The sequence below is a fragment of the Triticum urartu genome, chromosome 4A (assembly GCF_056163025.1).
Source record: "Triticum urartu cultivar PI428250 chromosome 4A, HENAU_Tu73, whole genome shotgun sequence".
NCBI classification, from domain to species: domain Eukaryota; kingdom Viridiplantae; phylum Streptophyta; class Magnoliopsida; order Poales; family Poaceae; genus Triticum; species Triticum urartu.
In genome coordinates this window covers 616,415,448-616,430,681 of record NC_141876.1, presented here as the reverse complement: position 1 = coordinate 616,430,681, position 15,234 = coordinate 616,415,448, and the positions used below count along the sequence as shown (strand labels likewise).

Below are 15,234 nucleotides of genomic sequence, written 5' to 3'. Positions count from 1 at the left end.
ATGAGGCCTCTCGTATGAGCCACAACTTTTTTCAGCAACACGTAGCTCTCCGCCGGTGCACATAAGGGCTGAGTATGAGGGCTCTTGGGCTGGCTTTGCCCGATTGTAAATTCCTGGTCGGGCAGGCCGCTCGAGCGTTTGGTGAAGATATGAGACGTCCGGTCCGGTCTAGATGCTCCGAGAGACCTCCAAAGTGTGCCTGTGTTCTGCGCGCTCGTCGTCATGACACGATCGATGGTACGTATGCAGCAGGCCAGGGCATGCACGGACGCCTGGAGGGAAATGAACGGGATGGAACAGCGTTGGCACGTTGCGCTTGCAGTTGCAGGCGATGAGTGTGATGAGGCCGGCGGCGGTCAGCTCGCACATGCACATGTCAGCCAGAGAAATTGACGGGTGGACGGACGTCGATCGTACTCTACGTTGCAGATCCATCTCTCTGCCGTAGGCCGGCCGGGCAGCATGGGCATGGCTGCTGTGCGTCTGCCCTGCGCGCCAGCTCCAGCTCCAGCAATGGATCACTGCATGCCAATCTCTACCTACCTGCACAATTTAACGCCGCGCCGGACGTACGTACGGCCGGCCGGCGAGTGCGTGCACGCACACCGAGGCCGGCTGCTGGCAGCAAGCACCGGCCGCAGTCTGCACGATACCATTGTTATTGAATGCCCGATCGATCGATCGATCGAAATGAGTCGTCTCACCAGCCAACACAAACATACTGCGACCGTACGCATCATATGTTGCCACGGTACGTACGTGCATACGTGCATGCGGGCTCAGTCCGTACGTACTTGGTACTCGCTACGACTAAGTTACAACGCTGCATGCAACACGTGCGTGCGTGCGTGCGTGCATCTTGTTTCACATCACATGACGGCGCAGGCGTTGGGGTTCTCGTCGCTGAACAGCTGCGGCGCGTGTAGCATCTCCACCCGGTACGACGTCGTCCACCCCCCAGCCACCACTCCCCCTCCTCCGCCCCCGCCGCCGTACATCATCGCCATCGGGAACGCCTGCTCCGCCACCACCGCGGCGCCGCCAGCCTCCTCCCCGCCGTCCTCCTGCCTGTTCTTGTTCTTGTTCTTCTTCTTGCCGCCGCCGCCTCCTTGCCCCTGCTGCTGCTCCCCGGCGGCGTCCTCGCCGCCGTCCTTGTGCTGCTTCTTCTTGTCGCCGCCGTCCTTGCTCTTGGCCGCTGGCGGGGGCACGACGTCGACGTCCCTCCGGAGCTTGCGCCTGAGCACGTCGGGGAGGGCCTTGGCGTCCATGGTGCCCTGCACCGTCACGTGCTCCTTGGCCGTGTCCACCTTCACCTCCTTCACGCCTACATTCATGCAGGTCAATCATTTCGATTTCCAGCGACAGCCATGAGCCATGCATGCAGTGTCGCAGCAGCGCTTGCTGCACGACAACTCCATGAATGAATGTACGTGCTGCATGCATGCCATGCATGGCAGGAAGAGAGAGGGAGGGAGAGTCAGTGGGTGGGTGGGTGGGTGCATGCTCACTCAATTATGCAGTTACCTTTGATCTTGTGCGCGGTCCGCCTGATCCGGTCAATGCAGCCGTTGCAGTGGAGCCCGATCTTCACCACCACCGTCGACTCCGGACCCTAATTAGTTAACAAACAAACTAACCACCATTAGCATCAAACTTATGCATACTAATCCTGCACCGTACGTTTGATTGATTTTACAACCGTGCTAATGATCAAATCTAATCTAATCACCTCCTTGCTGTTGTTCTTCTTCTTCTTGTCATCGCCGGCGGCCTTGGCGCCCTTGCCGTCGCCGGCCTGGCCCTTCTTGCCCTCGGTGGCGGTGTCGCCGCCGTCCTTCTTCTTCTTGGGGTTGGGGGGATTGGGCGGGGAGACGAAGGCGACGGGCTTGTGCGTCCTGGCCTCGACGCGGTCCTTGAGGTCCCAGGGGTCGACGGCCTTGCCGCTCACCGTCACCGTGCCGGCGGCCACGTCGGCCGCCACGCCCTCCACACCCTGCGCCGCCTTGACGGCCTTGACGACCTTGCGCGCGCAGCCGTCGCAGTGCAGGTCCACCCCCAGCACCACGGGCGCCGCCTTCTTCTTCCCAGCGTCGCCGCCTTCTTTCTTCTTCTGCTGCTTCTTGTTTGCCCTCTCGTTCCCGTCGTCGCCGGTGCCATTCTCCCCCTCTTTCTCCTTGGCGTCGGCACCCTCCGCCATGGCCGGCTCGCTCGCTCACTCGGGATGGACGTACTAGTGGTTGTTCTGTCTGTGTTGTGTGTTGCGAGAGGAAGAAGAAAGGGAGAGATGGACGGAGGTTGGGTTGGGCTGGCGAGGAGAGAAGAGGAGGGCGCATAAATAGGAGCTACGGGACTTGGTCGTCGTAGTAGCTGCTCTGCTCTGCTCAGCTGAGACCGCTTCTCCTGTACATTACCAGTACGTTCCATGCATGCATGCATACGCCCGAATCTTTCTACTCCGCTCTTCATTTGTTTGTTACAAATTATAAGTTTATAACCAGTGCTGATTGCACTCCACATACATAAAATTGGCTGGTTGAAACAAATTGGTTAAAAACCCTTTGGACTCCACTACAAATCTGATGTTTCGTTTTTTACCATGGCAAATTATGTTCTTCAAGGATGTCAAGTTTATTTGGTGAGCATGGCAAATCCGTCTTAGTTCATTTTTATATCAAAAATTGCCGTGCTTGTGAACTAAATTTGTCGTCATCACGCCAAGGGATGTAGATGGATCGGATCGGATAATGCTTTTCCCATATCCTTTGCCATATTTTTTTTTGTCGGATTCGAAGCTGAGCAGATAATGACCGGATGCGGTTTTGAACGTGGATTTTATCAGATTACGGATTCAGAGCAGAAATAGAGTGGACTCGGACAGGAAACGAAAAAAAAAAACAATCGAGTCAAACCTACAATGAGACATGATTTTATTTCTAGTATGCAAATAATATTAATACAATTTATTTATCCAACCACATAACACAAGAGAGTGGCCAAGTGTTTGAATTCATGACACAGACCAATATGATAACAATTTTTTTACAAAGGCTTGTAATTTTATTCATGCTCATAAGAATTACAGGTACACCTATTTGGATCTAATATCAAAGAAAATACAAAGTAACTCATATGACTAAGAATTACAATGAAATCTCTTGGAAACACCTTCTTCGTGGTATCAATTTCTGCTAGTAAAAATACTCCAAAGACTTCGGTAAAGTGACTGCAATTGGACTGGAGCAATGATGTTATCACTCTTTCACCCCACACAATTACCAATAATGATTTTTGAGAGCGCCTTGTGTCGCCCATCCATAAAGATGGGAAGTCTTGATCAGTGAACATACTTGGGCCGGGGATGATCCCTAGAAGTGCAGGCCGTCGGATCACAATATGTTCACCATGATGACGATGACAAATTTCAACTCCACAAAGAATCAAACCAACAAAAAAAAGTTTGACACACCAACATAAACTCATCAAATCCGAATAATTGGATCCACGAGGACATAAAGCTCTCTAATTTCATGGCACCGCCAAAAGAACAATACTAAATTTATTCTCACAAAAAATGATGGTCACCAGACGGTGACAAAAAAACATAAAACTCTTGAAAATGCGAGGTCCCCCCTACCTCTTAGCGCCAAGATGACAGCCGAAGATGAAGGGACCAAGAATTCCCTGGGGGCCATGGCAACCCTAGATGAAACCCTCGCGTCGCTGGGAAGTAAAGCATATGGTAACAATTTGCATGCGGTGATTCTTATTAGTGGGCGGGTTTGGTATTTGGGCTCTTTAAGGTCTAAATTAATCAGATAATCTTATTTGATATTCTCAGATAATCCACAGAAAATACCGGATAATCCACATCCGTCGGATGTTACCTATACCATATCTGCCGGATATCCGGTTGACAAAAATCCCTATCTGCCTCCATATCCGGCGTATTTGTGCAAGTGCATACCATATTCATAAAAATGGATGCGAATGCGAATTCAGAGCGGAAAATATCTGTACCATTTACATCCCTAATCACACCAATATAGTACATTGCCGTGAAGAATGTCATATTTGCCCTACCTAAAAATCTGACGTTGGGTTCTTAGCGTTTCTGTTAAAATATGTTCACTGCAGGTACATGAACTTGGCTTTCGGGTTCATAGCGGGTACAAAATCGATCGCCCTTGGTTTGACACGTGTGATGTTCCCTTTCCAAAAAATAACTTGTGTATTTTCTCAGTTTACGTGAACGTCCGCCTGAATATAGTATTTAAGTCGGTTGATTTTGGATGAAGGAAGCAGCAGCCGCCAGATGGAAGGAAGGAGCAGCCGGAGAAGTAGCAGCCGCTGGTCTATCTTAGGATGGCAGGCTCGCCGGATATCTATCTTAGGGGTGGGGGCAGTGGGTGCAGGTTCACCAGAAAAATCTGTTCATTGCCGGGGTTAGAGGGATGATCAGGGATGGCACCAGCGCGAGGTGGGCGGCAGTTGAGGGGAGGGCGGAGCGACGTGGCTGGCGCCAGCGGCTGCGGAGCGGTGGAAGCTGACGGTTTGGGAGGTGGTCTGTGCGGTGGCTAGGGAAGGAAGATGAGCAGACGGCCCAAAATGAATCGTCTGACCCAAAAACATTTTTCAGTTGACTGACCCTAGCCTATCCCTATTTTTTCATGATTGTAGCCCTCTCCTTTTCCCCCTGGTGGACCGAGCGGCCACCCTCTGCCGCTGCGCCGCAGGCTGGGCGATCTTGAGCGTGGCGGCGACGGACTGGAGGTCCACGGTACCGGCACCGGGGTCGCCGAGGATGGCCCAGCGCTACTAGCCGAAATAATTGCACGAGGTAGTGCGAGCAGACAACAGAGAGTCAGAGACATGGTGAGCAAATCTCAGAAACCACCACCACCCTGGAGGCCTGGACTATGAACGCCTGCCTGTGCCTTGCCGTCAGGCTCGGATCAAAGGCCACGGGCAGCGACCTTGCAGCCATCGCCGGCGTCGCATCTTTCTTGTTGGATGGTACGATCATCAGCATTGTTAGTGGGTCTATTTAACACTGTTTTGGGTATGATAAGGCAACCTGTACTGATGCTTTTCTTTTTCCAACCTTTTTCTGCGGCTGCAACAAACAACCATGGCGCAACAGCATTGCTGTGGATTCAGTCTGCGATTTGCAGCAAAGCGGTTGCACGAGGTCGCTACGAAGTCGGTCAGCGAGCCAAAGAAGACCATAATCCAATGTGGTGGTTTTGGAGATTTGCTCAATATCAGGCTATTCTCTATGCCATATGAGCTTATCGAGTTCATTGTGAATTTGTGATGAAGACGAACCATTCAGGTACAAGAACAGGATCGGCGAAGATGTTCAACATGCCATCCGGCGAAAGGGGCGTGCAGCTGCTCAAGAAGACCGACAGGTGCAACCTCCACATATCTACAAAGTGGTGGAAAGGGCCCCAATCGCCCAGTCAGTCAGCAACATGCATGGTTAACATCATAATATGGAGTACCTAGCAACCTTGATGTACATGGCCATAGTACCTACAGGAATAATTTGCTTGGGATGAGCATGCGCCACGATGAAGGAGGTGGCAACAATCCAGGATTTGAAGCAAAACGAAACAGGAAGATCCCAAGCTTTTTCAGATTAGCTAGCTCATGCTTACCCATGTTAGTGGCATGTATATATGCATCGTTTCGTCCCACACAACCCTTACCATACATAACATTCCCCTTTTGAAGTTCCCCTGTCTCATGCTTTTTCTCTTGTTTTCTTTGTACGTACTTTGTTGCAGATCGTACATGTGGACCGCTTGATTCTACTCTCCATCCGTCTCTGAAAACAAGGGGTGTGAATTTTCTCTCAAGTCGAATGATGTGAAGTTTGACCGAGTTTCTAGAAAAATTTATCAAGAAAGATTAGGGCACACACAGCACAACAAAGATCATGTGGTGGATTGATCGCCTACAATTCCTTTCCTTCCTTCCTTCAGGATGTACAATTCCTTCTTCAGGATGTTCAAACCTGCACAAGGCAATACGTACGCTAGGTTCAGACCGCGCTGTTTGCTGCATCAAGGGCTAACAACTTCACTAAGCAAAACCGACAAACGCAGCAGGACTAGCGAGGAACAAGCAATAACTGGCTGGTTGGCTGGCTGGACACATACAAAGCTGATGATCGTTGAGTGACAGTAAGGGTTATCTCCAATATGTATTTTGCTGCTCCTGTATTTATGATCAAAGGACATGCATGCTAACATACTACCGGTAGGCAGCATTTCATCAGTGATGAAAGATATTGTCTGCCTGATAGCATTCTAGTACAGATGAATTTCATGTCTTGCATAAAACAGCAACGTTAACACAATCAGTGCGTTTTATGAGGTAACTTTTCTAGTAGTGATGTCTGGCTTAGTTAAACAGAGGTAAAATAAACTTGCATTCATGGATCAAGCCTTCTTCATGTACTATCTCATTCAGCAAATCTAGCAAAATCTCTGCCTAACTCATCTAACGTATTGACAGCTGAAAAGAGGGATTACTGAAGAAAAACCATCTTCAAAAAGACATACCTGCAGATCTCCTACTGCCAGGTGTAAGAAGACTCCCAAAACTTGGTTTCTCTTTCTCCAATTCCTCAGGTTCAGGATAACGCACCAAGCAAACTCTGCGTGAAATCTTCCCCACCGGAATTTATTCATCTACTCCCTCCGTTCCAAAATAGATGACTCAATTTTGTACTACTACAAGATTAGTACAAAGTTGGGTCATCTATTTTGGAACGGAGGGAGTACATGTTAGTCAAAAGGCCAATTGGCATACAGAGAGCACATGACATAAATATAGGTTAAAATGGACTGCTTGGGCTCATAACAAAATGGAAACAACACAGCCAGGGAGAGCTGGTATATTACTTTTAGTTTTTGTTAAACCAATGTGAAATAAGCATTACATAGTTTGCTTTCTTTCCCCGCATTGTTTGCAAGCTTGTGTTAAAAATAAAAAACAGAACATAACCACTGCAGGTTACACACGTCGACAGTTGAATGCAGAACCCTCCGTCCGGGAAAAGTTGTCCACGGCGTAGTTCATTATGATTTTTGCAAATAAACCCTTAGGATTTTAAATCTCCTGCTAATTACCCCTTTGCTTCTTCCTCCTCCGGACGCCCGCGGCAGGAACAAGCCCAGCGCGCCGTCGGCAGCCACCGTAGAGCCCAGCGCGCTGCCGTCCACCTGCGTCGCCGCTGCGCCGCCGCTGCCAATCCGCGGCGCCCCTGCCCGCCTGCGCCGCCTGCACGAAGGCGAGCTGCGCCGCCGCCCACACGGAGGTGACTGCTCCTCCGCGGCGACCAACTGGACGCCCTCCACGGCTGAAGGCACCTCCCTCGTCGCCCTGCTCGCGTCCCTAGCCGGTGCGGCCCGCGCCCTCATCCTCTGCCCGCTTCCTCGCGCCCGCGGCCGCCGGTGCGGGATTTGGGCAAGTCGCCGGCCGCCGCTTCCTTCTGCTGCCGCCGCGATTCCCTCCAGCCTCTGATGCTGCAGCTGTTGGGCGAAGCCAACGCCCCCAGATCGAGTCCTCGCCGTCTGATGCTTCTGCTCCTCCTCGCCGTCTGATGCTTCTGCTCATCCTCGCCGTCTGACTTCTCTGCCCCGCGTCTGCTGTTGAAAAGGTGAATTTGTAGTAGAAATTGAAGTAGATATGTGAAGTGGAAATTTAATTGGGCAGTGCTACACCTTCACAATAGTGTGCAACATCCACATTCGCCTGAAAGGGAGAGGGAAGGTTAAAAAGTTCAGGTTCAGGTTCTGTTAACTGAAAAAGTTTAGATTCAGAAACATTGTTGGACTGATAGGAAGTTTGTTGAACAGAGCAATCTATACCTGTAATTTGTACTGTTATGCCTCTGTTACTCCAGTCAAAATTTTCCTGTGAAAATTTTCAGTCAAGCACAACTGATCATGTAACTTGAGAAGATTACTCCAGATTTTGGAAATAATCAATTACTCCAGATTCTGTCCCTCCTTTGGAATGTGAAGTCCACTGGAAATGAGCACAAGTCAGGTCCGTCAAACTAAGATTAGTCAAAAGCAACAGAAGAGCACTAACCAACCAAAGTTCCACTAGAATTAGGCCACTAGAGAGGAAATAAACAAGTGTGCACCATTTATCCAATTGCAAACATGCCTAAAGTTTCCAATTGCAAACTAAGATTATTTGAATCATTTGAATTTATTTGATTTATTTGGATTTATACACCATTTGTCCAATTGCAAACATGCCTAAAGTTTCCAATTGTCCAATTTCAGTCATTCATTTTAGTCCAATTTTGTCTTCTTATTTCTAGCACACTGACATAGAAGATTTTTGCTCTGATTCACTTTTAGTCTAAAAAAAAGACATGACACACCAGAGAAAAAAGAAGAAGAAAAAAGAAATCATGCCTTGCAGAAGAAAAAAGAAATCCCAGAAACACTTAACTGTTTTAGACACTTTCAGTTAACTGTTTTGAATTGTCCAAGTGGCGGTATTGTTTCAGAAATCCCAGGTGACTCCCAGGTGACTGTATATTGTCCCGGTGACTAAAGTTTCAGAAATCCCAGAAAGTTGCTGCACCTCTTTACTAAAAAGGGGCAAAACTGATCATGTACTCTGAAGAAATGTTGCAATGTTGTCACAGTAATTACTTGATCAAAATAATTCTGTCCTTAACTGAATAAACTTGATTTAGTTAACTGAATAAACTTGATTTAAGTATATTCTTACAGAAACTTTGCCTACTTTTGTGTACTAAGGCACTGAAAACATGATCCTCCCCCTACATTACGTATATCCATCCATTTTCTTTTGGCCACAACAAGAAAGATCTCCTTTCATCTTTTGTACTCTTGGTATGATTTTCTAGACATAAACACTCTTTTGACAAGCAATACTTCTAATAAAACTATGCATAAAAGATCAAAAAACAGCATAAATTGGAAAACGAGCAATACTTCTAAAACCAGTTGCAAGCAAATCTACAGTAAAATAAAATGATCCCATAGTGTACTTAATTCAGAACACATGGAAGAAACTTGACTAAATGTACAGATTTTGGAAAAAAAAATCCAAGTTAACTAAATGACTGATTCAATTTCAGGCAACTTGGAGAAGAGATCACTTGATCATTGACTGTACTTAATTCAGAACACATGGAAGAAACTTGTTAGAAACTGAAACGGTTAATATTGAGAATTAAGTTACTCTAATGGAGTACCAAATTTTGAGAACAAGCCATCTGAAAAGAGCACTAGCTAAGATCTAATCCTTATTCCAGTTAACCACTAATTTACTGTAACCAATGTTCAGAGACAAATCAGACTTGACAGTAAAGATCAAAATTTCAGACTTGACAGTAAATATAGTGGAAACTGAAGATTATTTAGGAACACACACTTGTTCCTAAACTTGATGTCGATTTAGCAACACAGTCTTCAGTGAGAGTATAAAAAATAACTACTCCATCTACTTAAGTGATTCTACACTAAACCAGAACAAGTTGATGTTCAGTCAAGTTGATTTCAAACTTGACACATAAATAAAATTTGACATCAATGAAATTTAGACTATGAGTGCCTGCCCATGACATCTGCATGGTTCTCTACACCACACACCATCAACACTGCTAGCTACTCCTACTCGATCGCCCCAGCTTTTGCCACGGACAGCAAGAACCTAACACGTTCTCCACCTAGCAGCTAGCTAGGATGGCCATGAATCCTCTCTCCCAGGAGCGCCCCAATGCATATCCATGGGGGGTGGCCATGTACACGAACCTGCACTATTGATTTGAACTCTTAACACTACTGAAAACCAAATTCAGTGAACATACACTTCAGAAAATTCAGTAAACATGCACTCGAGAAAATTCAGTGACTGCAGAACATACACTCCAGAAAATTTTCCGTGATCTTGTACTCAATTTTACAGTGAACTTGCTAAAGAAGCTCCCAAGCTTCAAGATAGACTAAATTGACAGCTAATGTACTCAAAAGAAGCATTTTGGAGTACAAGAAGGGGAAAGCGGGAGGCAAGAAGAGGGGGGAGCCGCACCTTGGCAGGAGGGGGGCGAGGGGACTGGGTTGGGCTATGGGCAGACGGAGGCGGGGGCGGGTGCCTTGGACCAGTCTGGGAGTTGGCGGCGCTTGCCGGACTCGGCGGCGTACGCGACCTCGATGGCCTGGAGCTCCGCCTCGGCCTCGGCGTCTCGGCGACCCACACAGCGGCGTGCGCTTGGAGAATACTGGGTTCGTGGTCGACGGCGTCCAGCCAATGAGGAGGTGGTCGACGACGCGCAGGGGAAGCTCCGGCTCGCCGCCCTCGGGGAAGGACGCCGTCGGATAGCAGATCGAAAAAAGTCGAGCCTTCCTCGCCGTGATTCGCCATGGGGGGACGATGAGAGGAACGAGGAGGGGGGAAGCAACGCGGCAGTGGCGTGGGGAGAGGGAGCTCCGGCGACGCGCGGGAGAGCTGTGCGGGGGAGCAGAGGAGGTGAGCTCTGGCGCGGGGGAGCTCCGGCGAGGGGGAGACGAGCAAGGGAGCTCTGGCTCTGGCGCGGGGAGTGTGTTGTTTGTCGGAGGAAAGGGGAGGTGATTTTCGCAAAATGTCGTCGGAGACAACTTTTTCCGGACGGAGGGAGTATATTCTTAGACTCATGTTACTTATATTTACAAAGTTGGAGCACAGCTATTACACCAACTTCTTTTCATAATACAAGTATATGTCATGCAAATAGCACTGCTTCTCCTGAAACTCACAACAATGGGAGCTTTATTTCTACAAGATAATTTTTTTATCAGTTGGCACGGATACTTTTTTTCTGATAGCAACTGATAGAAAAAAAGTATCCGTGCCAACTGATAAAAAAAATTATACCACACATATGATCCAACTCCTTGTATGCCCGTTAAACTCTAAGATTTACATTCATGGTATACCCTCTTTACCGTGTTGAGATTTGTTCCCTTCATTGCTTCAAGAGGAATAAGCATGTACCGTAACTCATAAGAGTTAGACATTTGGAGATAAACTTCCAGCGATGAAGTGTCATGTGCTGTTTCTTCTTTTATTTGTTACTCCTTCCGTTCGAAAATACATGTCATGATTTTAGTTAATTGAACTAAAACCACGACAAGTATTTTGGGAAGGAGGGAGTATTTCCCTTGAAGAGTAAGATGCACATTTTCTGAAATCAAACGTGGTGCTACAAACTATCACTGACTAGTATCCAGTGAATTAAAATTCTGGCAACGAAGCAAAACATGGTGCTACATAGTGCGAATTTAATTAGGGTTTACCAACCCATCGATTGTGTCATCAATACGACATGGAAATACTAAACCAAGACGGTCAGAATGCTTCAGCAAATTTCACATTACTTCAATATAATGGAAATATAATTAAAGTACTACATTTGCAAAATACTGTACAATTAAATTACTACTCACTAAAGTTGACATTTCAAGTACGTACCAGCTTTCATTTGGGATTCTGATGGAATGAAGACAGTAGCATCCGGCTGTTGAGCAGCAAAGCTGACGGGTTCATACGATGTCCCTGCCAAATAACGTACATGCATTAGATATACCTGAATGTTTGTGGAGAAGCATTCATAGCTATTTTAATTAAACAATGGTATTTTCAGCCTGTGAGAATGGAGAAGGAACTATACAAGTCAGCTAGTACTACAAAGTATTACTGATGGATGGCATGCCATTCAACGGGATTATAGTTAAGGAGGAGGATGTAACTAGTCATTACTACATGAAAAAGTTTACAAGTATATATCACGTGACACGCCAAACTTCTGGCAGAACATCCACAAAAGAATAACATCATCTTTTTGTAGACTGAAGCGTAACATCTTGTTAATTTCTATTTCCATTCCAAGGATTCAAGAGGGACTAATAAACAAGCAAATTTGAATAAGAGGAAGCTGAGATTGAACTAAGAACTCAGGACGCACTTGTGGGCCTGCGTAACATTAATGACAATCAAAGACCCAGCATTGTCTGAATCTTCTTAACAGTTAACAAAATGAAAGACAAGTGGCAAGCAAGTAGTTCCATTTATATAATTAGCACAGCTATCTTTAATAATAAAAAAGACTGTCCAGAAAAAATAGACCCGATAAACACTCAAGAGTTGTCTGAATGCTGACAAGCTTTAAGATCAAACTCAGTTGTTGTCTGAATGCTGAGAAGCTTTAAGATCACCAAAACATGTAATTATTTAAGTGAAAACCATTTTGAAATAATAAATCGAAGTTATTTACCCGAAGGACTTTCCAAATTTCCCAAGTTTCCATTGTGATGAAGCGTAAGAGAAACCTCTTCACCGTGAAAATCAGAAGCATTTTACCTGTGTAATAATACAGAAAAATGTTACCTTGGAGCCCAAATGCAGCATACGAGTAACATGCCAGACGGGTGGGGGAAAAAAAATCAAACTTCCAAGTTACATACATGGTTTAGAGGCCACTGTATTAGCCAAAGTTCTGTCGAGTCAGACAACGGGATTTCAGGTTTACCCTGCTCTCCACTCTGGCTCTCCTGAAATGCCGGTCCAGGCTCATAACTAGTACAAGCATGCAGCAAGGTGTCAGATGCAGCATTTCCTTTCATTTTTTTCTTGTTTTTTTTACATTTTCAATTCTCTTTCTGTGTTGCTGTTTTTTTTTTGTTATTTTCATTTTTATAGGTTTTTCCCTTTTCTGATTTTTTACTCGTTTTTCTGGTTTGGTTTTTCATTGACAGGCGAATGCTTCCGAATTCTAAATGAGGCCGACCAAGACGAACCATAGCACCCTCTTTTCCCCCACCCTGAATTCCAACGACGACGAGATCTCTAACCAAGAGGGAGGGCATGGAATTGGAGTTTACCGGGGCTTGGGCTTGGGCTTGGGCTTGAGGGAGGTGTGGGCGGCGAGCTCGCTCCGCCGCCGTCGTCATCTCTCTCTCTCTCCGGCCTCGGTTTCTTTTTTTTTAGCAACACCCTAGCCTCTGTTTTTTCTTATCCCTTCATGGTGGGTCTATGGGCCGGTCAGGACAGGACGCGGTAATGCAGCAATGAGTGCATACTGGGCCGTCCGTCCAGCGGCCAGAAACTGGATGGGCCTCCACCCCCTTGTGTAGACTAAGTAACTCGCCTCTCTTGGCTAAAAAAAAGTAACTCGCCTCTCAATCTTATTCATTTCTGTAATTTCTAAAAAAAACATTTTCTGTCAGACAAAAAAATATTTTCTCTAGTTTCTCAAAAAAAAAGTTTCTGTATTAAGCATCTCCAACAGATTGTTCTCAAAAGAAATATCTCTAACAGCTCCAAGTTTCCCTGTAAAGTTTAAAAACAAAAACCTGTATAATTCAGGGGAAGTTGTCTGGCGAGATTAGTTTTTTCTTTTCTCGTAAACATCTTCCCCTGAAATCCATTTTTCTCTATTTCCCGTTAAACAAGCATACAAATGACACATGCATCGAAATACCACCTGAATAATGTTATATTAGACACGCATACGTGATAATGATTTGAAATCCAAAGTTTGTGAAATTTGATTCAAAATTCAAATTCAAGCATAACAGATGGTCCAAACAATGTGAGATAGAACATAATACGAACAAGTTTATTGACCATGAAGCGACCACAGATGCTCATCACGAAGTTGTTCATGACCCGCGTGGTTCTTGATATGTGGCTGAACAGGTGGTATATAAATCTTGCTCCCCTCATTCTGATAGTGATTGTCTGACGGCTGTTCCGGCTCATCCTCTATGATCATACTCCACGTGGTCATGGTGTGCCTCAAAATCTTTTGCTGCCATAATTGCAGAGGACCTAGCAAGGCGAGTTGGTATAACCACAAATGACTGCTCAACATCCTTTCTATATGCTTCTTGACGCCTCACAAAGTGAATAATTTTGTTAGCTTGAGGGTTTGATATTGTCTTCACAAAAGACCATGGAATATATGTTATCAACAATATAGTAGCCCATGTTGTTGTTGGGAAACGTAATGGAAAACAAAAAAAATCACCCTACATAACAAGTTTCTAGGATCAGTATGAAGATACATATGAGATAGATCGGATCGTTACCAATACCATCTCGGAATTTGCAGCGAAGAAGCGTTGGTGAAGATCGTCGGTGTAGATTCCCGCGGGTAGGATTTACAATCTCTGAACGCGAGAATTTTTATCCCTTGAATGAAGATCGAAAGCATGATCTCTCCAGTGGGTTGCACGCGTATGAAGTTAGTGATCTGACAACACTTCACTATCCAGAACTTAGCGTTGCCGGAGAACTAGAGGGTGGAGCGGCCTCACGACGTTAGGAACTTGTTTCGTAGAGAACGAGAAGGGGCACAGAGAATTGTGTGCCAAAGAGGGGATGAGGGGGTGCACCCCTCCTCTATATATAGGCGCATGGGAGGGATGAGACTTGGAGGAGGGGCTTCACCCATTTATATGACTCATACCGACATGATATTATATGACTGTACTTCACCGATCTATAAAGAAGACAACTTTCCTTCCAGCCATGAATATAATAAAGCGCAACAGAATATTCTTGCTCCTTTTTTATATGAAAAATAGGCTTCACCCATTTATATGACTTATACTGACATGATATTATATGACTGTACCTCACCGATCTATAAAGAAGACAACTTTCCTTCCAACCACGAATATAATAAAGCGCAACAGAATATTCTTGCTCCTTTTTTATACGGAAAATACATTAATAATAATCCGACACAAAGATCCAATAAATGGATTTTGCAACCCCAGCTCGGAAATGGAACAACATATAAGGGTAGGACCCAACTACCACAACCTAAGCTCTTCTAATGAAAAATGAATACCAGCAATATTACATATATTTTGTGGTAGGCCAATCAAGACCTGGTCATCAAATAAAATAAGGAAACTATCATGAAAAAAATGAAAATGACGGTCCAAGTTGATGTGGAGCAAAGAGACTGCTGCAAGTCATAATAAAGACAATCCAAAATTCTAGACCACCAGGAAAAGTATAGAGCATAGAAAGTGTTAAGGTGGCTTCTTTACACATATGTTCGGTTGGCCAATCAAGATCAGGTAACCGAATAAGTTAGGACAAGACCATGAACAAATTTGAAATGATGTGATCGTAGAGCCCGTTGCAAGGCATAATAAAAGGCAATCAAAAAAATCTAGACCGCCA

The 15,234-nt window shown here is 45.7% G+C and overlaps 1 protein-coding gene and 1 pseudogene across 1 annotated transcript; both read right to left on the bottom strand.

Annotated features, from left to right (window-relative positions):
- Window positions 1–643: 643 nt before the first annotated feature.
- LOC125554453 (heavy metal-associated isoprenylated plant protein 3-like) lies at window positions 644–2,332 on the bottom strand. The gene is made up of 3 exons (XM_048718009.2): window positions 1,730–2,332; window positions 1,525–1,612; window positions 644–1,324 (listed from the first exon to the last, which is right to left on the bottom strand). Exons 1-3 carry the CDS (start codon window positions 2,195–2,197, stop codon window positions 870–872), a joined length of 1,011 nt encoding a protein of 336 aa, XP_048573966.2. The 5' UTR covers window positions 2,198–2,332; the 3' UTR covers window positions 644–869.
- Window positions 2,333–5,792: 3,460 nt separating this feature from the next.
- LOC125555018 (mediator-associated protein 2-like) lies at window positions 5,793–12,659 on the bottom strand (annotated as a pseudogene).
- Window positions 12,660–15,234: the final 2,575 nt, after the last annotated feature.